Here is a 24,594-nt window from a genome sequence, read left to right on the forward strand (position 1 = left end):
TAAATCTCTCTACAAGAAAATAATTAGTGAGGTAGTACTTATAAATAAGTTTGAAGGGAATTTCTTTGATTTTATTCATGATTAAATATTTATGGGTAACTTCCAAATTTTGGAAGTCCAGCCACACCCTGCGTCAGACATGCTTGTGTAGCGTCTCGGGTGCGTTGCATCATAAACATTAAATGTTTAGGTCACTGTTTCAAGTTAAATATAGGTTAATACTCAATCCTTAAACACATCTTGAGATCCCTTAGTTTGCATTTGCGCTCCTTCAAGTGTTTTGAACGCAAGAACATAACGCATGTCTGTGTTGTTCTGCCTACTGAAGTGTTTTCTTCACTGTATAAACTGTGCGTTGCTCATACAGCTGAAATTTCACTTACTGCCCTCTGGAGTAAACATGTGGTACTACAAGCTTGTATTTCTCAGGACTCTTCCTTATTATGGTTTGGGGGAAGTGCGATTAATTGCGTAAATTTTTTTAAAGCGTTATTTTTTATCAAATTAGTCACACTGAATTAAGGCTTTAAATCGACAGCCCTAGTTTTAATAAATAGGCTTGTACACATATTTAGGTTTGTTAGTAAAGTCACAGCACTTATTTGGTAGTAATGTAGACGTAAATTGCAGCATGATGTCTTTGTGTATGTCACTTATTTTAAATTGAGAGAGCATTAAAATAAATGATGTAATGTTCAATAACAAACACTGGTTAAACCAGAAATAATGAATGTCCCATAGCACTTTTACACTCTGATCATGTTAAACTGTTTACTGTTGGAAGAAAAACAGAAGAAGAAAAAGAAGAAGAAGAAGAAGAAGAAGAAGACAAAAATCCTCCAGATTGATTTTATTTTTAATTAAAAACAACTGCAAATATTCTCTAATAGCATTATGCAATACTCAAATCAGTCTGCTAGACAACTTGCACAAGGTGGTGCTGGGACATATTACAGATCCTAGGTAGTCTAAACTCCCCGCTTACCTACAGAATCACACACACACACGTGCGTATGCCAGGCAGACATGCGTTAGTTGCCCGCTATCCATGCCATCTGTTTCCTGCGGGATTGTTGATTTAATAATTAATACGTTTGCTCACATAGGAGAACATGTGGTAGCTCTGTGATGCTCACAGCTTAGGCAAATGTGGAAATGGAGCCGGCAGGGGAGACTGCACTTGGGTGGGTTTGGCCCTGAGGGACATTCACGTCCAGGAAGGGCTGAATAAGTCGACAATCATTGCGCTCCAGGCTGAAAAGATCAGACTGAGAGACCATGCAGTGTAGCAGCCATTATGAGATTTGAGCAAATTGAACTGGATTTCAGAAAGATTTTTATAACGATGTCCCTGATATCTATTTGAGATGTATACTTCTGGCAGTAGTTGCTGCGAGTCTGCTGTGTTATACACTACTAATCGAATTTTGGAAACACTTGTTGGAGCAGTGGCCTTGTGATCAGAAATGCTCTGACATATTGAGCTTTAGTGCTATTGGGAGTGAGCAAGTGCTAAAAACACTTTAAGCAGTCGATACATATCCAGCTGCACAGCCATTCATCTCCACAGTTACAGAGTAAGCATCTCCTCATCGTCTCCTTCTCTGTGTCACTGTGTGTCATTATCCCTGTTTTATGAACCCGCAACAACCAAGAACATTACAAGACAGCATTCCATTACAAGAATGCTAAAGTCGACTGGAACATTTTGTGTTTACCGTCGAAAGTGTTGTCTATACTTTGAAATGGCACACGTACATCACAGCTAACGTTTAATCTTCACGTGCTGTTCAGGAGCTGCTCTAAATGGTATCTTTATGCTGTAAATTGTACAGTGAACCATTTGGTTTGGTGCATTATGAAATGCATTTATTTAAAGACAGGGCCCAAACAATTCAGTCAAATTGATATTTATAAATTTATTTATTTATAAAATTAAATAGATTTAATATTCAAGCACTTTGGCATTTTTTGCTATTTTTTGGCCCCTTAATAAATATCCTGTAAGATTGTTTCAATTCTGTCCTTGAACATAAAATAATAAAAACAAAAAAAATATTAAATGGGCTACAAAAGAAACATTAATTGAACACTGAACATAAATTATCTTATAACCGGTTACCATTCAGAAAGGAAGCTGCGGAACACTGGAACAGAAACGAAAAGTAATTTTTATGCTCAGAACTAACCTGATGGACAGTGCCAGAAGAGAGAGCAAATAATTATAGAATTTAGATTTTTGTGTGAACTACTCCTTTAACAGTATAATTTGTTGTTCTTCTATTTTTAAAGTATCAAAAATACAGAAGATAATATCCAAAACTTATGAGCATTCTAGCGTAACAAAACTCTCTTGCACATGACTTTCTAAATGTAAATACAAGAGACAATGCCTATATCTTCTTTAGAAAACAAAAAAATTGAAAGCTGAGCTTGGGAGAGTCTAGGGACTAGCTTCTATGGCCAATACAAAGGCAGCAGATGAACCTGAAAGTGAAGCTTCAACAACCAATCTCAATCACAGGAGAGCACAAAGAAGTCCACTGTCCCAAAGAACCAGAGCAGAGTCCAAGAACAAGTTAATGAAGGCAGTGACCAGTTCATGCCCTTCTTTTAGCCTGGCATGAATAAGATGCCCTTGATCCAATTGCACAATGAAATAATTCCCTTCAGATGTTTAGTCAGGCACATAATTTTGACATTTATCCCACTATGTTTTTTCTAGCAACAGTAGATCATTTGTAAAAGGATGGCAAACTACATTTTTTTTTTTTTCTCAAGCAATTGTCATATTTCCCATTTTAAATTCAAATTTGCATTGATTTGTGCAGACATAGCTGTTCTTTTTATCTGATAAAAAGCAGAGCGAATTAGTCTGTGTTCTATTAGTCTGAGATATTGAAGCCAAAAAATTATCCTTAATTTTGTATCCATTGTCAACGCAGTGCAGCAACTGCATACCTTGAGCGGGCTAGCTAGCAAGCTCATTGGTTGCTCTGCGGCAACTGCTGCAGCCTATAGACGAACTTGAGTGAACTTGCGTCCAATGACAGGCGCCCGCGCCGTCACTGTATCAAAGCCCGCCAGAATGGGCGTGGCTAGAGTGCATATAAGCGTAAGTTCGTAGGCTGGAACCCCGATTTTCATCTATTCAGCGAAGCTCTTCGCATCTCTGAACTGCAGAAGCCGCGTCGCCGTTCGAGGGGCGTCTTCGCCACCTTCAGCCATCCTGCGAGCTATGCCATCCGGCGACGTATCCTTTTTAGAGCAAGCAAGTTCCTCAGCGAACTTCACAAAAAGAGCAACGAGCGTCTTTTTTAAGATGCCTTGCACCACCTGCGCCTCATGCCGCGCCCCTCTCAGCGCCGGAGACCGCCACCTCATCTGCGCTCTTTGCCTGGGACTGGAACATGCAGAGCTCGCCCGCGCTGACGGCGGGTGCAACCTCTGCGAGGAGCTTCCGATGTCGACCCTGCGGGCTCGACTCGAAGCATTCAAAACCGAAGCCGCCGCGCCGCCTTTCGTTTCGCTGCGCAGAAAGAAGCGCCGCTCCCAAAGGCTGCCGGAACCGGTGTTAGAAGCGACTACCTCGCCGGAGCCTCTCCCTCGAGCCTCGCTTTCACCCTCCCTGCCCCCCCGGGATGCGCAGTTGCTGCCGAGCGGCCGCACTGTTGCCATCTCGGATGACGAGGCGGAGGATAAGGGCTGCTGTTCCATCATGGCTTCGGACAGCGAGGAGTGGTCAGGCTCCCAAGCCTCCTCCTCAGCCCAGGAATCCAGCAGGACCCACGCCGGAGTCGAGGAAGAACTAACGCGCCTCCTAACACAGGCCGTCGACCGCCTCGGGCTCGAGTGGTCACCGCCCTCTGAGCAGGCTCCCAATAGACTCGACGGTTGCTTTCTTCAGAGCCGTCGCCGCGCGGCGCCCGCGGCCCGGGACGCTCCCTTCCTGCCGGAACTCCACGCCGAGCTCTCTAAATCGTGGAACGCGCCTCTCTCGGCCAGGAACCGATCCCATGTCTCCACCTCCCTTGCTTCGGTGGACGGCGCCACCGAGAGGGTCTACTCTTCCATCCCCCCGGTTGAGGATTCGGTAGCAGCACACCTTTGCCCGCCCTCCGCGAGATGGCGGTCTAAGCCAGTGCTCCCGTCTAAGGCCTGCAGAACTACTTCCGCCTGTGTTGGGCGCGCCTATGCCGCCGCCGGCCAAGCCGCATCTGCTCTGCATTCCATGGCCGTTTTACAGATCCTCCAAGCGGACCTTCTTCGAGAGTGGGATGAGAAAGGCAGGCACCCAGAGGCTGTTTCAGATCTAAGGAGCTGACGGATCTCGCCCTCAGCGCCACCAAAGCTGCAGCTCAAGCCCTAGGGAAGTGCATGGCCGCGCTGACTGTGACCGAGAGACACCTATGGCTAACGCTAGCCGACATGGGAGAAGCTGAACGCTCCACGTTCCTCAACGCACCGCTGTCTCCGTCCGGTCTCTTCGGTTCCGCGGTGAGTGGCATTGTTGACCGTTTCTCGGAAGTCCAGAAAGCCACCCAAGCCATGAATCTCTTCCTGCCTCGTCGCGCTAGCTCCTCTGCAGGCCGCCCACGTGACCAGCCTCCTGCACGAGCCTCTTCACAGCGCCCAGCTCAGCAAAGCCAGACTTCTCAGTGTCGACAGGGCGGCCGCCCTAGAACACGCTCAGACAGCCGCCGCAGACCGCCGCCCCCCCGCGGGCCTCGGCCTAAGATTGCGCTGAAACCTGAGCAACCGAAGTCCTCCTAGCTTTGTTAAGGAAACGACGGCTCAGTCCCGCCGCGGCCGGTCCACCGTCAAAGCTTCGCCCCCTGTCAGTCCCCTTCTCTCAGGCTACTGCAGTGGTGGATTCAGCAGCCAACAAGCCGGTGATACTGCCCGCTTGCCTGCACTCAAATGCCGTTTTCACGGCGACCCAAAGAAATCTTGTGAAAAGCAAACATGCCTTATGTGTAGATCCAGTGTTCACCCCTACACACAAGCATTACACTTCCCGTGTCCCTATCAGAGCCCACTCACATAAAGCAGACACAGCCAGCTCGAGTGTTAGAGTCAATAAACGTGCTCACGAATCCGTGCGCGCGCCCCTTCTCTGCCCGCTCTGTCACACGGCCAGCAAACACCTCTCTGTATGTAAGTCCCATGCCCGTGACTATGCTCGCGCATCACTTCACAGATGTGACTCTTTCCCCATTCACCTCAATCGGGAAGTCACTCACAGAACAGCCTGTCCCTGCTGTCTGCGAGCAGTCATGCATAAGCACAGTAAGCGCGCTCACACATTCTATTCAGCTCGCTGTGTGCGGCAATCAGGGCGACTTGGCCATTCACCCTCTAGCGTTACGCTTCAAAGCGTGGAAATCTATCCCAGGGATATCCAAATGGGTGTTAAGCACAATAAACAGGGCTATTTGCTACAGTTCGATCGCCGCCCTCCCCGCTTCAGAGCGCGGCTCGAAACTACTGTGAACACGGAAGCAGCCTGCATGCTTCGTTCAGAAATAGCAAACCTTCTGTGCAAAGGGCCATAGAGAGAGTGCCACCTTCTCTGAGCGAAGTTGGGGTTTTACAGCCGTTATTTTCTTGTCCCCAAGAAAGACGGCGGCCTCAGACCAATATTAGATCTCAGGGTTTTGAACAAGGTGCTCGCAAAAAGACCGTTCAAAATGCTTACAATCAGGAAACTCCTCGCGCATGTGCACCAGGGGACTGGTTTATTTCTCTCGATCTGAAAGATGCCTACTTTCAGATTCAGATAAATCCCGTTACAGGCCATTCTTGAGATTCAGCCGACGGCCAGGTTTATCAATACACCGTCCTTCCGTACGGCCTTTCTTTAGCACCCGTACTTTCACGAAGTGCATGGATGCGGCGCTCGCACCCCTCGCGGAGTCAGGGCTTGCGAATTCTGAACTATTTGGACGATTGGCTGATTTTGGCACAGTCACACACGGAGCTTCTGTCTCACAGGACAGTTCTCCTCAGTCATCTGAACAGTTTGGGTCTTGCAGTCAATTGGACCAAGAGCTCACTACAGCCCAGTCAGGCAATTTCCTTCCTTGGAATAGAACTAGACTCCATGGCGATGACGGCTCGCTTATCTACACAGCGCGCGCCGTGTTCAGCGACTAGCCGCGTCCTTTCAGATGAACAGCCTCACGCCTCTGAAAACATTTCAGAGAATGCTAGGTTACATGGCCTCAGCCGCAGCAGTACTTCAGCTGGGTTTACTGTGCATGCGCCCGCTTCAGCATTGGCTAAACACCCGCGCGTCTAGCCGGGCTTGGGCCACGGGCCGCCAGCTGATCAGAGTGACTCAGACCTGTATCTCAGCTCTGCAGCCCTGGGCAGTGGCCGAATGGTATCAGCGGGGAGTAACGATGGGAGCTATATCTCACCGAAAAGTCATCTCGACAGACGCGTCCAACGCGGGTTGGGGCGCGGTCTGCGAGGGCTCTCTGGTTTTTGGCCTATGGTCAGTTCAGGAAAAGCTCCTTCACATAAATTGTCTGGAAATGATAGCGGTCGAGTACGCGCTCGTGCGCTTCCTCCCGGTCATTCAGGGTCACCACGTCCTGGTCCGTTCGGACAACAGATCTGTGGTATCCTATCTAAACCGTCAGGGCGGTGTCAGATCCAGGAACCTCTTCCATCTGACAAAACGCATACTGAGTTGGACCCAGTGCCACCTGCGCTTGCTGAGGGCGACGCACGTGCCAGGCCACCTGAACGACGGCCCAGACAGACCCCAGGGGAATGGTCCCTGCAAGCTCAAACAGTCCAGAAGTTATGGAGCATATTCGGCAGAGCAGAGATAGACCTCTTTGCGTCAGAAGTGAACTCTCACTGCCCAGCTCGAAAAAACGAGCTGGTCATCCGCTTCCTCAGGGGAGCTAGAAGGATGAACCCCCGCGCCCCCATCGGTTCCTATCTGGGTTCTTTCCGTAGTTCTCGAAGCTATGAAAGCCCCCCCCCTTTCGAAGCGCTTCAATCCGTGGATTTGAAATACCTTTCAGTCAAAACCGTTTTCCTAACTGCTCTGTCATCAGTTAAACGTGTGGGAGACCTTCACGCGCTGTCTGTCAGCGCTGCGTGTCTTGAGTTTGGACCAAGTGACTCCAAGGTCATTTTAAATCCTAGACACGGCTATGTCCCCAAGGTGATCGGTACTCCTTTCAGAGCACAAATAATTTCCCTATCGGTGCTGCCAGCATCCGATAGCGAATGCGACGCCAATCTCCTTTGCCCAGTCAGAGCACTGAGATTGTATACTGCGCGCTCCACCTCTTTCAGAAGCTCTGAGCAGCTTTTCGTTTCGTTCGGAGGGCGCACCAATGGTTTCGCCGCCTCGAAACAGACACTGTCTAGATGGATAGTGGACGCTATTGCTGCCGCGTACGCGTCAAAAGACCTACCATGCCCGTTAGGCATTAGGGCTCACTCCACTAGAGGCATGGCCTCCTCGTGGGCATGGTCCAGCGGGATTTCCATTCACGACATATGTGTGGCAGCGGGCTGGGCTTCCCCCTCCACTTTTGTCAGATTTTACAATCTAGAAGTGCCCGCCCTGCAGGCAAAACTACTAGCGGTTTAATACGCTACAGCTCCCCTGGTGAGCTGCACTGACGGGACACATTCCACACAGACCGGCACCGCCGCTCTGTCTGTCCCTTCCCACTATGTGCTTATGTATTACACACACACTGGCCCGCACTCTTGCCGGCCAAATATTATTCCCCCACTCACAAGGGCTCCCCCGGGTCCCCCCCACCCCCGGGCTCATGCAGTGGATGCTTGGCGCGCACGGCGTTGACAATGGGTTCCTGTAGCGTAAGCTAGCTTACGCAATACGAGAGAACCTCTCATAAGAGAAAGAATCGGTTACTTAACGTAACCTCGGTTCTCTCTAGAAGAGGGAACGAGTATTGCGTAGCCGGCCGTGCTCGCGCCACGAGCGATTTTCGCTTCATTCAATGAAAACCAGGGTTCCAGCCTACGAACTTACGCTTATATGCACTCTAGCCACGCCCATTCTGGCGGGCTTTGATACAGTGACGGTGCGGGCGCCTGTCATTGGACGCAAGTTCACTCAAGTTCGTCTATAGGCTGTAGCAGTTGCCGCAGAGCAACCAATGAGCTCGCTAGCTATCCTGCTCAAGGTATGCAGTTGCTGCACTGCGTTGACAATGGATACAAAATTAAGGATAATTTTTTGGCTTCAATATCTCAGAAAAGATGAATCTTTCCCATAGCGTAAGCTAGCTTACGCAATACTCGTTCCCTCTTCTAGAGAGAACCGAGGTTACGTTAAGTAACCGATTCGTTTTTTTCTTGTAGCTCATTTGTAGTTTTTTCTTGTAGCAGTGAGGGAGATGATGGGACGACACAGGATTTGGTGATGGTTAACCTCAATTAGCAATTGCCCTTAAACCAACTTGTTATGAGATGCAAACATGTTTAATATTGGTGGAGTGGTGCATGAGATTTGTTTCCTCTGGGCCCAGTTGGTTGCAGTGCATCCGGAAAGTGTTCACAGCACTGCACGTTTTCCACATTTTGTTATGTTACAGCCTTATTCCAAAATGAAAAAAAAAAAAAAGAAAATCACATGTACATAAGTATTCACAGCCTTTGCCATGACACTCAAAATTGAGCTCAGGTGCATCCTGTTTCCACTGATCATCCTTGAGATGTTTCTACAACTTGATTGGAGTCCACCTGTGGTATAGTTGATTGGACATGATTTGGAAAGGCACACATCTGTCTATATAAGGTCCCACAGTTAACAGTGCATGTCAGAGCACAAACCAAGCCATGAAGTCCAAGGAATTGTCTGTAGGATTGTATCGAGGCACAGATCTGGGGAAGGGTACAGAACAATTTTTGCAGCATTGAAGGTCCCAATGAGCACAGTGACCTCCATCATCCATAAATGGAAGAAGTTTGGAACCACCAGCGATCGGGGGAGAAGGGCCTTAGTCAGGGAGGTGACCAAGTACCTGATGGTCACTCTGACAGAGCTCCAGCGTTTCTCTTTGGAGAGAGGAGAACCTTCCAGAAGAACAACCATCTCTGTAGCGCTCCACCAATCAGGCCTGTATGGTAGAGTGGCCAGACGGAAGCCACTCCTCAGTAAAAGGCACATGACAGCCCACCTGGAGTTTGCCAAAAGGATTCTCAGACCAAGAGAAACAAAATTATCTGGTCTAATGATACAAAGATTGAACTCTTTGGCCTGAATGGCAAGCGTAATGTCTGGAGGAAACCAGATCAATGCCAATGGCAATGGCCAATACCATCCCTACAGTGAAGCATGGTGGTAGTAGCATCATGCTGTGGGGATATTTTTTAGTGGCAGGAACTGGGAGACTAGTCAGGATCGAGGGAAAGATGAATGCAGCAATGTACAGAGACATCCTTGATGAAAACTTGCTCCAGAGCGCTCTGGACCTCAGACTGGGGTGAAGGTTTATCTTACAACAGGACAACGACGCTAAGCACACAGCCAAGATAAAAAAAGGAGTGGATACAGCAAATTTTAAAAAAATTTGCAAAGATTTCAAGCAAACTTCTTTCACGTTGTCATTATGGGGTATTTTTTTGTCGAATTTTGATTTAATCAATTTTGGAATAAGGCAGTATCATAACAACATGTGGAAAAAGTGAAGCGCTGTGAATACTTTCCGGATGCACTGTACCTGCTGTGTGAGATAGTTTGAGTTGGAACAAAATATTCAAAATAGTGTGCAAGAGGTATCCTATATGGTGATATGGTGGTTGCAAAAATGTTATGGACTTGAAAGACGCACTTCAATGATTTATAGAGTAATGTATTTTATTCTGTTAGACAACATATTATCAAATCATGTGATATCTGCAAATAAATTATGATAGACATCAGAAATTACAGTTGAAATCAGAAGTTTACATACACTTAGGCTGAAGTCATTATAACACATTTTTTAACCACTCCACATATTTCATATTAGCAAGTAATTTAATCTACTTTGTGCATGATATGTGACATTTTTCCAACAATTGTTTACAGACAGATTGTTTAACTTTTAATTGACAATATCAAAATTCTAGTCCAAAATTTACATACACTAAGTTAACTGTGCCTTTAAGTAGCTTGGAAAGTTCCAGAAAATTATGTCAAGCCTAAATTAGCTTCTGATTGGCTAATTGGACTCAATTGGAGGTGTACCTGTGGATGTAATTTAAGGCCTACCTTCAAATTCAGTGCCTCTTTGCTTGACATCATGGTGAAAAAAAATTGTTGACCTCCACAACTTCATCCATGGGAGCAATTTCCAAATGCCTGAAGGTACCACGTTCATCTTTACAAACAAAAATATGCAAGTATAAACACCATGGAACCACGTTGCCATCATACCGCTCAGAAAGAAGACACATCTCCTAGAGATGAATGTTGTTTGGTGTGAAAAGTGCAAATCAATCTCAGAACAACAGCAAAGGACCTTATAAAGATGCTGGAGGAAACAGGTAGACGAGTATCTATATCCACAATAAAACAAGTCCTATATCGACATATCCTGAAAGGCTGCTCAGCAAGAAAGAATCCACTACTCCAAAACTGCCATAAAAAAGCCAGAATACAGTTTCCAAGTGCACATGGGGACAAATATCGTACTTTTTGGAGAAATGTCTTCTGGTCTGATAATACAAAATTGAACTGTTTGGCCATAATGGCCATCGATATGTTTGAAGGAGAAAAGCTGCGGCTTGCAAGCAGAAGAACACCATCCCCACCATAAAGCATGAAGGTGTCAGCATTATGTTGTGGGGGTGTTTTGCTGTAGGAGGGACTGGTACACTTCACAAAATATTTGGCATTATGAGGAAGGAAAATTATGTGGATATACTGAAGCAATATCTCAAGACATCAGCCAGGGAGTTAAAGCTTGTTGCAGATGGGTCTTCCAAATGGACAGTAACCTCAAGCATACCTCCAAAGTTGTGGAAAAATGGCAAAAGTCCTGACCTCAGTATGATAGAAAATATTTGGGCAGAACTGAAAAAGCATGTGTGAGCAAGGAGGCCTACAAAAATGACTCAGTTACACCAGTTCTGTCTGGAGGAATGGGGCAAAATTCCAGCAAATTTTTGAGAGAAGCTTGTGGAAGGCTGTTTTTTACCCAAGTTAAACAATTTAAAGGCAATGCTACCAAATACTAACAAAGTGTATATAAACTTTGGTATAAGTAATTAAAGCTGAAATATAACATTCTCTCAACTATTATTATGACATTTCAAATTCTTATAATAAAGTAGTAATCCTAACTGACCTAAGACAGGGAATGTCAGGAATTGTGAAAAACTGAGTTTAAATGTATTTGGCTAAGGTGTATGTAAACTTTGGACTTCAACTGTAATGTATGAATTTCATACATTACGTGTGGCTTAAGTAAATACTTTTTGAGGTACTGTATATGTGCTTTTTAAGCTTATCTTGACGTACTGTAACACATGCAGCTAAATGTATACTTAATAGTCAATGTTTTACTGGAAATGTCTTCAACCTAATAGTTACCTCAAAAAATGTTTCGCAGTTATAAATGGGCACTAATAATGTTTATAAACTTAAAACTTTATGCTGTGTAGTCATTTGACATCTTTTCAGGAACCATGCTTTCCATGCTTAAATAATTTTGCATGCTGGCTAGGTGCTAAGATTGCATTGCTAAACCCTTGTGCTCTCTCAACACAAAAAAGCACTCTATAATGTCCTTTTACAGGAAAGTGTAAAAAGAGGGCATTGACATTGATTTATTAGATTTAGATTTATGCATTTGGCAGACGCTTTTATCCAAAGCGACTTACAGTGCAATTATTACAGGGACAATCCCCCCGGAGCAACCTGGAGTTAAGTGCCTTGCTCAAGGACACAATGGTGGTGGCTGGGTTAGAACCTGTGACCTTCTGATTAACAGCCCTGTGCTTTAGCCACTACGCCACCACCACCACTACATTGCCAATGCATCTGCATTTGCTTACATGCTCCTTAAGTGCCCGTAAGAGATAGGGTACTATTGCAAGAACGTAGTCAGCTCCATCTCAGTTAGCATCCACAGAGAATGACACAAACTTTAGGTAAAATTTTATGTATTTAGTAAAGTACAAACTTTGATATGGGGCACCGTGACTCCCTTCAAAACACCCACAAGAGACCTTGCATTGTACAAACTCAAAATGACAGCAAAATTCTAAATGCAAAACCAAGTATTCCTACAGGCCAATTGGATTAGGCTGTGGGGAGTGAATCTGTCTGACTTTAGAAGACTGATAGTCTAGCCAGGAGTCAGCAGGATCCTGAGGGAGAACATTTTGTTGTGAATTAGTGAGCTTGCCGTGGATGGATTGGTGGAGTGAGCCGTTAAAATAGGGCAACCCTGATAACAATACAGGGATCAGTAGAGGCTGCTTTGAAGAGCCCTCCTCTCAGGATTAAGTTAAAAGAAGTGGCATCAGAGAGAGCGTGAGGGAGAGAGAGAGAATGTGTGTGAACCCCTACTAATGCCCAATTCAGAGAAAAGGTGGAGGGTTTATAGAGTCCTTTAGTCTGACTTCAAACAGTTGAACGTAAGAGTTTAAAGGAGAAGTTTGCCATTTCTGTACCACTGGCAACATCAAACGGGCCTGCAACATGCTTGTCTGAGTGGCCCATCTGGGTCAGACATACCCATACCTGCCAACATTCCTGATTTTACTGGGTTTCTCCCATTTTTCCACCCTGCCTCCCGCTGTATTCCCAATTTACAATTTCTCCTGGTAAACTCACAATTTTCCGCATCCACACTTTGCTCATGAGAATGTATTAGACCTCCAGGTAGGGTTGCCACCTGTCCCGTAAAATACGGGATCATCCAGTATTTATATTTGAAATGATGCATCCCTATCAAAATCAATACGGGAAGCTATTTGTATCGAAGGCTGGCCAGATGGTGTCATGGCGAAATGGCTCCAGATAGTTAATTTAACATGTTATATAATATACAAGTTGTATATTTTTTTGTATGGTTTGTAAGGGGTCTGAACCATGCTAATACTATGAAGGGTGTGGTAAGGGACAGTCTAAAAAGTCTCCACGTGTTGAATCTGGGGATTTTTTTTTCAATATAAATGTTTCAATATAAATGTTCAATTTGATTTACAAAATTACACAGATCCAACAATATATGCATAGTATCACTGAGTCATAAAGACAAGAATTACAGCTGAAGGGAAAGAATAAATACTAAAAAATAAAGTAAAGAAAAATAATAAAGAATACATATAAACCAACACATAAGGTTTATACATAAGATAATGAAGATAAATAATCAAAGATAAAAAAAAAATTCTATTTTTCATAAGTCATGGGTCTGAAAAGTTATCAGCATTTAAGAAAGGATTAACTGCATTTAAAAGTACATTTTATTTTAATAACTCAAAAAAGCATTTATTTCTAAAACTGTGAAGGGTGTGGTAAGGGACCATATGAATACATTGTCAATTTCTTGTATTTTTCATCTTCAGTGTAATATTACTGACCAGTACTGCCCATCCTTATACACATATTACAAAGTCTGCTTAGTACAACTACACCCTACGGGTGCACCATCTCACTCTAGGGGGGCACCAGTAACTCCATCGACTGCCCTTCCTTGCACATACAAACCACTAAAATCTCACTATTTTTCACAATCCGATGTTGGCAGGTATGGCCATAACCTTGGCTTAGCCAATGGCATGAGTTTAGGGAAAGATCTGTTTGCCAACCAGTTGATGACAAGAGGAGTGTTTGGAACTTGTTTTAAAGCTAAAATGTGTAATTTCTCCCATCAGAAGCTTTGGAAAAATTATGTGTAATAAGTTCTGAAGCTGTGGGAAGGAGGAAGTGGGAATCAGGTATGTTGAAAACTCAGATCTTTATTAAATGCTTAACACAGTCAAAGAGTGGCTTTTCAGCTTCAAACAAACACGTTACACTGCTGTGCATCTCTCTCTCTCCTTATCTCTGGCATGGTCTCTCCCCAGGTCTTACTGCAATCAGAAATAGGTGTTAGACATCATAGTGCTCAGGTGTGCACCTTTACCACTTTCTCTCTCTCCAGACGAACACTGAACCACACTCCTGCTGCTACATTGTGATTTTATTTTTTCAAACAGGTTTCCCGAACCCTCGACCCATCAGTCATAATTTCAATACATTAAATACTTATGGAAAGTTGACATATCTTATGGTGTGACATGCTTAACTAAACTATCTAAAACTATAATTCTTTTATAATTATTCTGCATGCAGCTTTTATTACCTCAGGCCCTATTTTAAGAGTGTTAGCACAAAGCACAGCACTGTGCCATAAGTCATAAGTGTAAAGTCTTGGCGCAAGTGGGCTTGATCAAGAGCAGTTTCATTCTGAGGTACTTTACCAGTTATTGTAGCATCTGTGTGCTGTTATATAGTCCATTTCCTGTCTAGCACCAGTGATAAAAACAAAAACAGCACATTCATGAGAAATCAGATGTGGAAATAGACTGTATGCAATGAATTAGTATAACAGAAATATGGACACGCTCTTACAGGGACCACTAATATGTTATGCAAAAAATATATATATATCCAAAATCCATCTTGAAATATTACCTCATCTCAACTAATTACATACCAGGCGGTGTGTGAAAAAAATAGCCACCAGAGCCATGGGCTGCTCTCACTGCTACCATCAGGCAGGCGGTATCGCAGCATCAGGACCGGCACCGGCCGACTTCAAGACAGCTTCTTCCCCCAAGCAATCAGACTTTTGAACTCTTGATCTCTCACGATCAATATACATCAGCACTGCACTTTATTAATCTTATTATCTCACATTGGACTGTCATAAATTATATTCTCACTTAACAACATCCGACAGCCTGAATGTCAATACAGCACAATACTGTATATATATATATATATATATATATATATATATATATATTTTATATATACTATTTATATTGTGTGTATGTGTATTCTATATTGTGTGTATTGTATACTGTACATTGTATATCAATACTTGTATATTGTGTTATGTGTAATTATGTGTATATTATATATGTAAATTGTGTTGTTTAAATCTGATGCCAAATTGATATATGTCTCATCACTTTCATGACTGTTATGTTGCTCGGAAATGCACCCAATACTTTCACCCACTGTTGCACTTTTGTATATGGTTGAGTGACAATAAAGTGATTTGATTTGATCTCTAAAGCAACATGAACATCCGATCTTGCCATTTATGATTGATTTGCCATCAGAAGGGTTTCTTCTGGGTTAAATTGTGCTAGCTGGCTTGTTCACTCAGGCCCAGTGAGCTTTGCAGGCACTGGATTCCAGAACTGCTTTCCCTCCCCCTGCTTGGCCATTCTTGTCCTCTGGTCTCATGGTCCACTGGGTCTGCAGTGACCAGTGGGTATTTGCTATACAGGCCTGTCTTGTGAGTACCGCAGGACATCAGTGACAGATTTTTACACCAGTAGGACACAGTTAGGGACAAGAGTGTCCTACTGGTGTAGAGTGATGGACTGCTGGACCCATGATAAAAAAGCACATAATGCCTAAAGTGTATGCTCACACACATACACAAACTTACCTACGTGTTACATGATAAACGTATGCTTCCTGGAATGTGAACGTGTAATTTGGCCTGTTACCCAAGTGAGCCCATTAACATTAAATTCATATTAGGTATATAAATATGTTTAATGCTACAAGACTTTTCAACTTCATATTAACCAGAAATATTCCATGTAAACTACCCATACCTATTTTGCAAGCAGCCACTTTTTCAGATCCAGTGCATCGTCCAAGTTTATTTTGACAGCATGAATATCTTTTCTGATGGTATCCATCCACTGTTTCTTTGGTCGACCTCTTGGTCGCTAGCCAGCCAGGTCTAGTCTTATCACTGTGTTCACCACAGTGACTTCGGAACTTCTGACTACATGTCCATACCACTGCTGTCACTTCATCCAGGCCGCAATTACACGATGGCAGGCATCGTGGAATGATTTTCCATCCGCTCAGACACACAAACCGAGATATTTGAAGGTGGTAACTTTATTGAGGTCTTGACCACGAACTGTGATCAATCCATCCACTTGGTCTCTGCACTCAAGATATTCTGTCTTTGCATTGCTTAGGTGAAGTCCGAAACTGGCCAGGCATTCGTCCCAGATCTGCACCTTCTGTTCAAGTTCCAGCCGAGTTTCATCTGCCAGCGTAACATCATCGGCATAGAGTCCCCAGATGCAGAGTTTGGATGTTGCTCGGCACTATATCCATGCATAGGTTGAAAAGTAGTGGCAATAGGGCTGATCTCTGATGGATGCCACCTTGATGTCAGATGGCAGCAATGTCCCAACCGCAGCTTGAACCACACTTGTTGCTCCTTGGTAGAATAGCTGGACCCATTGGACGTAGGATTCAGATACACTGTGCGAGCAGAGGGAGTGCTAGATTAGATCATGTGGGATGAGGTGCACAGTTTTTTCTTCTCGCAGTGTTTCTCTATCAGCAACCGTGCTGTGTGGATAGTGTCTGTTGTGCCACATCCCCTCACAAATCCGCATTGATTTGTCGATATTGTGATGATTGCGCAGAGTCTGCTGTCCAGTACACACTCGAAGATCTTCATGGTATGGAATAGTAGCCAGATCAGTCAATAATTGAAGCAGTCGGTGACATCGCCTTTGTTATTCCAAATCGGTATGGTGAAGCTGGTCAATTAAGCTGGCAGGACTTCGCCGGCATCCACGGTCTTATTAAACAACATCGTAAGGATCACCGCTCCTCACATTCCCATGAGATTACACACTTCCGCTGGGAGGTCATCTGGCCTAGTTGCCTTGCCCACCGTGAAATCGGCAGCTGATATTGGCTGGAAAGGTCCAGTGATAGCTGTTGCATTGTGTATTGGCGGATGTGGGCACTTCTCGTTGCACACATGGGCAAAGTAGTCTTTCCATCATCAGAGGATGTCAGGTGGGATCTTCAGGAGACAACCATTCTCGTCCTTGATGTGCTTGACATGTCCTGCCTATAAATTTCATTAGCCCCCTCAGGGATGTCCAGTTAGTCGTATAAGTCTTGGAGATAGGCGGCTTTAGCCACTTCGCATCTGATTTGAGGACGCGATACCGCTGCAGGTTCTCTCTTCTCGATTTCTTCCATGTCTTGAAAGTGGCCTTATTCTCTTTGACGGTGCACTGGACATCTTCATTCCAGCACCAGACTTACTTGTTGATGAAGCAGACATTAGACTTTGTTGTTTCGAGGATGTCTCTGGCGCAGGCAGTGACATGTGCGCCGATTAATTCCTTCACACCCACTGGCGACGCAGCACCTTCTTCCAGCTGCCTGAGTGCTTCCACCATTCTGGCTCGATGTTTGGCCAGTTTTAACCATTTAATCTGTTCTCACCCTACTGTTGGCTGCTTCTTATGCAGCTGAACTTGTAGGCGCATGTCGAGCACAAGTATCCGGTGTTGTGGAGCTATATTGTCCAATGAAATTACTTTGACTTTGGTGGCCAGCTTCAAGTCTCGCTGCCGAAGGAGCCAAAGGTCAATAGAGAATGGCCAGACTGTTTTGAACTGACAAAGTCTACAGTAACTCAGATAACCGCTCTGTACATTTGTGGTGAGAAGAATAGCATTTCAATCTGTGTCACGTGGCCACCTCTGCTGTACGTGACCAGATGCGACAGCTGCTTCTTGAAGAAGATGTTAGTGATTGCCTGGTCATGTGCTTCGACACTCAAGAACTCACTCGCCTTCCTCAATTTGATTTCTGCAACCATGCCTGCCATGTATCCATTCGAACCCATCCCGGGTGTTCCCGACTTGTCCGTTTAGGTTGCCGCCTATCAGGAGCAACTCTTCGTCACCATTGGCCTGAAGATGGCCTTCAAAGCTGTTCCAGAAGTCATCTTTCTGCAGCCAGACTAGGGTGCATAGCATGACAGGACATATTGGACATTACTCTCTGTATAGATTGAAATAGATAGACTATTTGATGTTCGCTCCATTGCCTTTTTGTTTGTTTGTTTGTTTGTTTGTTTGTATACTTTATTGTCCTTTTTCAGGAAATTTGTCTTGGACTCAAAGCTGCATTAATACACAACATACATACAACAAATGGACTCAAGGCTGCATAATATATACATATAACAAAATCCACACACAACTATAGACCTATATTACTGCATCTTGCTATTTAACATATAGCAATATAAATTGATAGAGGAATAAAGGATTTTTTATAACGGTTACTCTTACACAGTGGGACTCTATACCGTCTCCCTGATGGCAGCAACTCATACATTGGAAATAAAACATGGCTGGTATCACCTACTATTGTCTGTGCATTTTTTTAAAACCAACGATTCATAAATCGATTGAAGTGATGAGTATTCCCTTATACCCATAACCTTCATTGCAATTCTCACAAGACGTGCAAGCTGTGATTTTAATTGAACCAAAAGATTGCCATACCAATTTGCATGCCATAATTTAAAAGGCTTCCTAAAACTGCATAATAAAATAACTGCATAATTTTTGGTCATTTTGGCTAACTGCCACGGTGACACTGTTTCTTTTTGTCGATTTACCATAATAAACCAACTTGAAGCCTTCTCCGATGTCTCTTGACTTGGCCACTTTCCATTTAGTCTCTTGTACACAGGCGATGTCAACTCGGTGGTGTTTCAATGCGTTGGCTAATTCTCTGCTCCAGCCAGTCATCGTTCCAATGTTGATGGAGCCCAATCGTAATCAGTGGACTCATTTCTTAAGCCTGCCTCATCCATGAGCGTGTTGGCCTTGTCAGCTTTTTGCATTCCTCGGGCAAGGGCTGTGCACGTCACCTTTGGGGACACCCTAGCTGATCGTTCCATGTTGTGAGCTGCTTGCATTGAGATGTGACTTAGATTACCACAGACTGGCTCCTCGCTCCATCTGACATCAAGGATCCTTCACCACGTAGAGGACTTTGCCAGCCATAGGACTTTATATGCAGAATATGATCCTATATATCAGTACAGCTTTGTGTTATTAATTTAAAGAAGTAAATTGATCCTGCATAGAAGTGTGTCTATGCAAAATTTGTATTCAGTTCCTGCAAAATTGAATCGCAGAATATATTTTTCAGTGGTCTTGACCCTGCCAGAATTTTCTCCCAAAACAATCTTTTATTTTCATCTTATGGAAATAAGTGAGGAGAATGTATTTCTATTGTATGGAAATACTGTATGGAATGGCTTAACTATAATATAATTATCTTAACAGTTAAAATGTATATATTACCTTTTTTTAAGGTTAAAAATACGCTTGTCCCAGCCTAAAAAAGGCTATTGTATAATTACTTTTTACTTGTGCTTGTAAGTCTCTTGCATATTTGGAAGCTGTAGCCTTTGAAAGTATACTCGTTTGACCGTGAGCGCTAACATATGTGCTTTGTGATACTTTGAAACAGTCAGCTCAAGACATACATACATACATGCATTGTGGGGATTGGGGGGGTGTAAACCTTGTTGCTCTCCAGCACTATCAAAACATTGCTCTGTTTGTTTGAGCATCTAAACCAACCTGGCTCAGCAACATTGGATTAACCAATCATGTGAGTTTAGGGTGGGACTATTTGTTTGGCCGACCAATAACAGACAGTAAGAGTGTTCAGGAAACAGTTGTAAAAAAAAAAAAAAAAACATACTTTTTTTCAGTTGTGTTTGGTGGTGCACATATGAAAGGCAGTCAGATGTGACTGTGAGTTTTGAAAAAACTTTTGAGTTCAAAAAGCAGAGTTCTAAAAAAACACTAATTCCCAGAATTTTTCTATAATGACCCGAAAGGCTTTTAGGAGTTATTTCAGGTTGGGATTTCTTTTTTTTATATCTACTGGTCATCAGTCTCTCATCTTCTTAATGTGTTTCTGTGTGTGTCTCTTGTGATCTTTCAGAAAAAGAGCAAGCTGCATTACCACATCGCAGTCATCATAAACTACTTGGGACACTGTATTTCTCTGGGAGCCCTGCTGGTTGCCTTTATCCTCTTTATGAGACTCAGGTGGGTGAGTGCCTCTGCTGTGAGGAGTTCTGAAGAACTGAGTGAGTGGGATTGAATGACACATGCATTTGTCACACCATTGGACATATGAGAGAGAATTATGTTTAGGCTGCAGTAAGATGAATAAATAACTGAGGGTCCTCGTGATTGTTAAGGATTTAGCTTCTATTCACATACCTCAAAGGAAAGTTAGGTTGCTTCATAATGTTTTGTAATGTTGAATTAATTTTGTATTTATTTATTTTATTTGACTGGATCTATTAAGTTATTCAAAAATAATTAATTAAAACACATTAAAAATGCAATTCACACAAAACAATTACTTGAACACACCTCTTTTATGATGAACACGTTTTCCATTACGTTAACATGTTTTTTTCATATATATGTAAAAAACATCATGTGGTGTAACTGTCCTGGGACAGTAAAACAGTCCCATTTTAAGATGAAATTCTTGAAAAAATAAATATTGCCTCGAGTAATGCATAATGATTATTATTTCTTTAAAATAAGTTATTTTAAAAAATATATATTATTAATATTTGAAAAATCTTTTGTCCACCAAATCAAAGTCATGTGGTGTAACCAACATATACACCGATCAGCCACAAAATTAAAACCACCTTGGTACCAACAATCATGCTATGGTACAAATCACTGAACATTTTTCCCCATTCTGTGGTTGATTTGAGCATTAACTGAAGCTCCTGACCCATATCTGCATGATTTTATGCACTGCACTGCTGAGACACGATTGACTGATTAGATAATTGCATGGATGATTGTTGATGCAAGATGGGCTGGTTTGAGTATATCTGTAACCTGATCTCCTGGGCTTTTCACGCACAACAGTCTATAGAATTTACTCAGAATGGTGCCAAAAACGAAAAACATCCAGTGAGCAAAAGTTCTGCAGACAGAGACACCTTGTTGATGAGAGAGGTCAACAGAGAATGGCCAGACTGGTTTGAACTGACAAAGTCTACAGTAACTCAGATAACCGCTCTGTATATTTGTGGTGAGAAGAATAGTGTTTCAGAATGCTATTCTGAGATGCAGGTTGGAGGGGGACCTACACAATATTTGGCAGGTGGTTTTAATGTTGTGGCTGATTGGTTGCCATTTTGTTGTAATGTGAACAGAAAAAGAAAAACAATTATTAAAAACATAAAACTGGGGGGGCTTGAATAGCTCAGCAAGAATTGATGCTAACTACCACCCCTGGAGTCGCAATAATGTGGTTCTCTCTCTCGGTGGGGCACATGGTGAGTTGTGCATGGATGCAGTGGAGTGTGAATAGTGTGAAGCCTTCACACTTGCTACGTCTCTGCAGTAACATGCTCAACAAGCCAAGTGATAAGATGTAGATTAACGGTCTCAGATGCGGAGACAACTGAGGTTCATCCTCCGCCACACGGATTGAGTCATTACGCCACCAGAAGGACCTAGAGTGCATTGGGAATTGGGGAGAAAAGGGAAGAACATTTTTTAAAACAGGACCCCTTTGACCCTCATGTGTGTTTTTACATTTTTAAAACAAATCTCTGATTAAAATGATTAAAAATTAATATTGAACTGTCACAATTGTTTAGGTCTTATTACATAATTTATTATTAATAAGACCCATATTACTGTGAGAAAGATAGTCCATCCATCCATCCATCCATCGTCAACCGCTTATCCTGTGTACAGGGTCGCAGGGGGCTGGAGCCTATCCCAGCTAACATTGGGCGAAAGGCGGGGGACACCCTGGACAGGTCGCCAGTCCATCGCAGGAGAAAGATAGTGCCTTAGATAATTTAAAATAAAAGTTTTCAGAATCAAATAACTGACATTGTACAAAATCCAAAACATTGTCATAATAAAAATATTATCTAGAATATTGCTTTCATAGAATACAATAATCGTGATTAAACGCATGATTTCCGACCATTCTTTAAAAAGAATGAAACAGAAATAATGTAAATAATTATGTAATTTTGCCCTAAACATTACATATGATAATTAGCTAATTTTGGTTTCTTGGCAAATCTGAGCACAGTTTGAGACAACGTTGAGATCGCTGTCTAAATTTCTAAAGGTGACATGGAAGAATACTGGAGTTTCAGGAGAAAAATCTAAGAAGCAGATGTCAGCAAAAATCTCCTTTTGTTTTTCATTGTTCACCATTACAATAAAAATGTACTCACCCTTATATCGTCTCAAACCCATATGACATTTTTTCTTTCCTGCAGCACATCAGATGATGTTAGACCGAATGTTAATCTCAGTCACCCTTCACTTTCACTGCAGCCTTATTTATTTATTTATTTATTTTCATACAATGTAAGTAAATGACTATGGCATTTTGCCAAACCACCTCCTTTTGAGTTCCATGGTATAAAGAAAGTCATATTGGTTTAGAACATTAGAGGGTTATTATGGGACAGAAAAGACACAACATGTACCTAGAATGACAATATGAATTAAAATATCTATTACTTCACTGTGCAAAAATTAACCAAAATATCCAGATTCCCCACAAATGGTCCCTTTTCTGGACAGCTCTACCCACATGTCCAATATCCTTTGCGTCAATCAACGTTAAATCAGTTTAACTGTGTGCGACTTGTGCCCAGCCCCTAACACAAATATGGGCTGTCTTCCTGTCACATCTCATCAGTACATCAATTGATTTTCGAGCTGCTGACAGGAACTATACATCAGGTGGCCCGGCTGAATGGGAGGGAACAAAGAATTATATATATATTTAGTTATCACAGGCAACACCTTGGTGATGAGCCCTCCTTGAGCTCAAGATTCTGGGGTCCAAGGACAACCTTTCCAGGTTATTTCTCACTTAACACTGCACCTGAGAAATCGATATGGCATAGGTCATCAGACTGCTCCGCGACAATGAGATTTTAAAGTAATGGTGTAGAAATGAAGACACCTCACTTGAAGAGAATGTCACTCCAAACCTGAATGGCTTCCTCTGTTCCATGGAATAGAAGATGGAAATCTTCTGGCTTTTAGCCATGTAATGAAACTGAATAGTGACTCCTCGCTGTCATGCTTAAAAAAAGAATTTAAAAACACCAATGTAGAAATGTCGATATGACTTGTGCTCAGAATGGCTTGAATGGCGCCCTGGGCAAAAAACGCTTCAGCACGCACACAAAGTGACTGCCCATGTCACCCATGTGTAAATCCACCACTGCTTGTGCTCTAAATTCCAAGTCTTCTGAAGCCTAATAATACATTATTCACACATCTTTTTGCCAGATAATGAAATCAAATAGATTCCAGTCTGTTGAGCTCCAAAAAGGACAAAAAAACACTGTAAAACCTCAACCGAAACAGTTGATGTGACTCGTGTACTGTATTCCAAGTCTTTTAGAGCCATAGAACCTTGGTAAGAACAGGACAAATATAAACGATTATTCACACGTTTTCACCATATAATAAAAGTCAATAGTGATTTAGCGCGTCTATATAGCAGAAGTCCCATGGCGCCATGCAAGGTTTGGTCATGTGAGCTGCGAGCTCTGCGCACTTTGCTATTTTTAATACTTTTTTGTGTCATAAACCGGTGAGATTCGATACACCCTGTTCCATAACTGTTCTTTGAAGACAATATGTCAAAGAATTCAAAATCCTTGGGCTCTGGAGACATTAAAAGACACTTACAGGCTCAAGCCCTTGAGCAGCAGGCCACAAGCCAGGACTCAATTTGGCTAGTGAGGTGAAAGAGATTCAGCGTCAACTGTCAGAAATGTCGACAATGCTGACGAAGGTCATTGCTGACTTGGAGGATCTTGCTGTAATACGTCAATCTATCACTGCCATGGAGATGAAATTAACTGAGTTGGTTACAAGAGTGGCGGATGTTCAGAAACGGATCGATTATCTGGAGACATCAGAGAGGGAATTAGCTGCTAATCCACTAGTGACCAAAGTGGACTTGGAATGCATTTGAGAAAAGTTGGAAGACCTTGAGAATCGTAACCGGTGAAACAATGTCAGAATTGTTGGAATTCCTGAGTGAGCAGGAATTCCAACAGAAATGGTGAAATTTCTGGATGGGCTCTTTCCAAGTCTGCTCAACATAACAGGCCATGAGCTGGAAATTGAGCGAGTTTACAGGATTCTGGCTTGGTGATCCGCCGAGGGAGACAGGCCCGATCAATTCTGGCCAAATTTTTGAGATCATCTGATAAAGATCTGTGTGTGTTACCCAAGGTGAGGAGAAAAGGAAGGCTTTCTTGGAAGAAAAGACTATCCCAGACTTTGCGAATTCGACAAGAGAGAAACGTGATCGATTCAAGTAATGCAAAAAACTGTTACATTAACAGAAGGTCGCTTTTGCACTGATGTTCCCAGCCAAATAGAGAATAGGTGCTAAAGGTGGCCACAAAGTATTAGCATGTCCCCAACAAACATTGTCCTTCATAAATTCAATGGAATGAGTAAGTCATT

At 43.0% G+C, this 24,594-nt stretch overlaps 1 protein-coding gene across 1 annotated transcript in view; it reads left to right on the plus strand.

The window, feature by feature from the left end:
* LOC127647742 (corticotropin-releasing factor receptor 1-like) overlaps positions 1–24,594 on the plus strand; it is a 197,074-nt gene that overhangs the window by 116,271 nt on the left and 56,209 nt on the right. Inside the window, exon 6 of the mRNA XM_052132185.1 lies at positions 20,030–20,136. Coding sequence (XP_051988145.1) covers positions 20,030–20,136 — 107 coding nt within the window. The remainder of the gene's footprint in view (positions 1–20,029; positions 20,137–24,594) is intronic.

This window comes from Xyrauchen texanus, chromosome 8, assembly GCF_025860055.1.
Source record: "Xyrauchen texanus isolate HMW12.3.18 chromosome 8, RBS_HiC_50CHRs, whole genome shotgun sequence".
Taxonomy (NCBI): Eukaryota; Metazoa; Chordata; class Actinopteri; order Cypriniformes; family Catostomidae; genus Xyrauchen; species Xyrauchen texanus.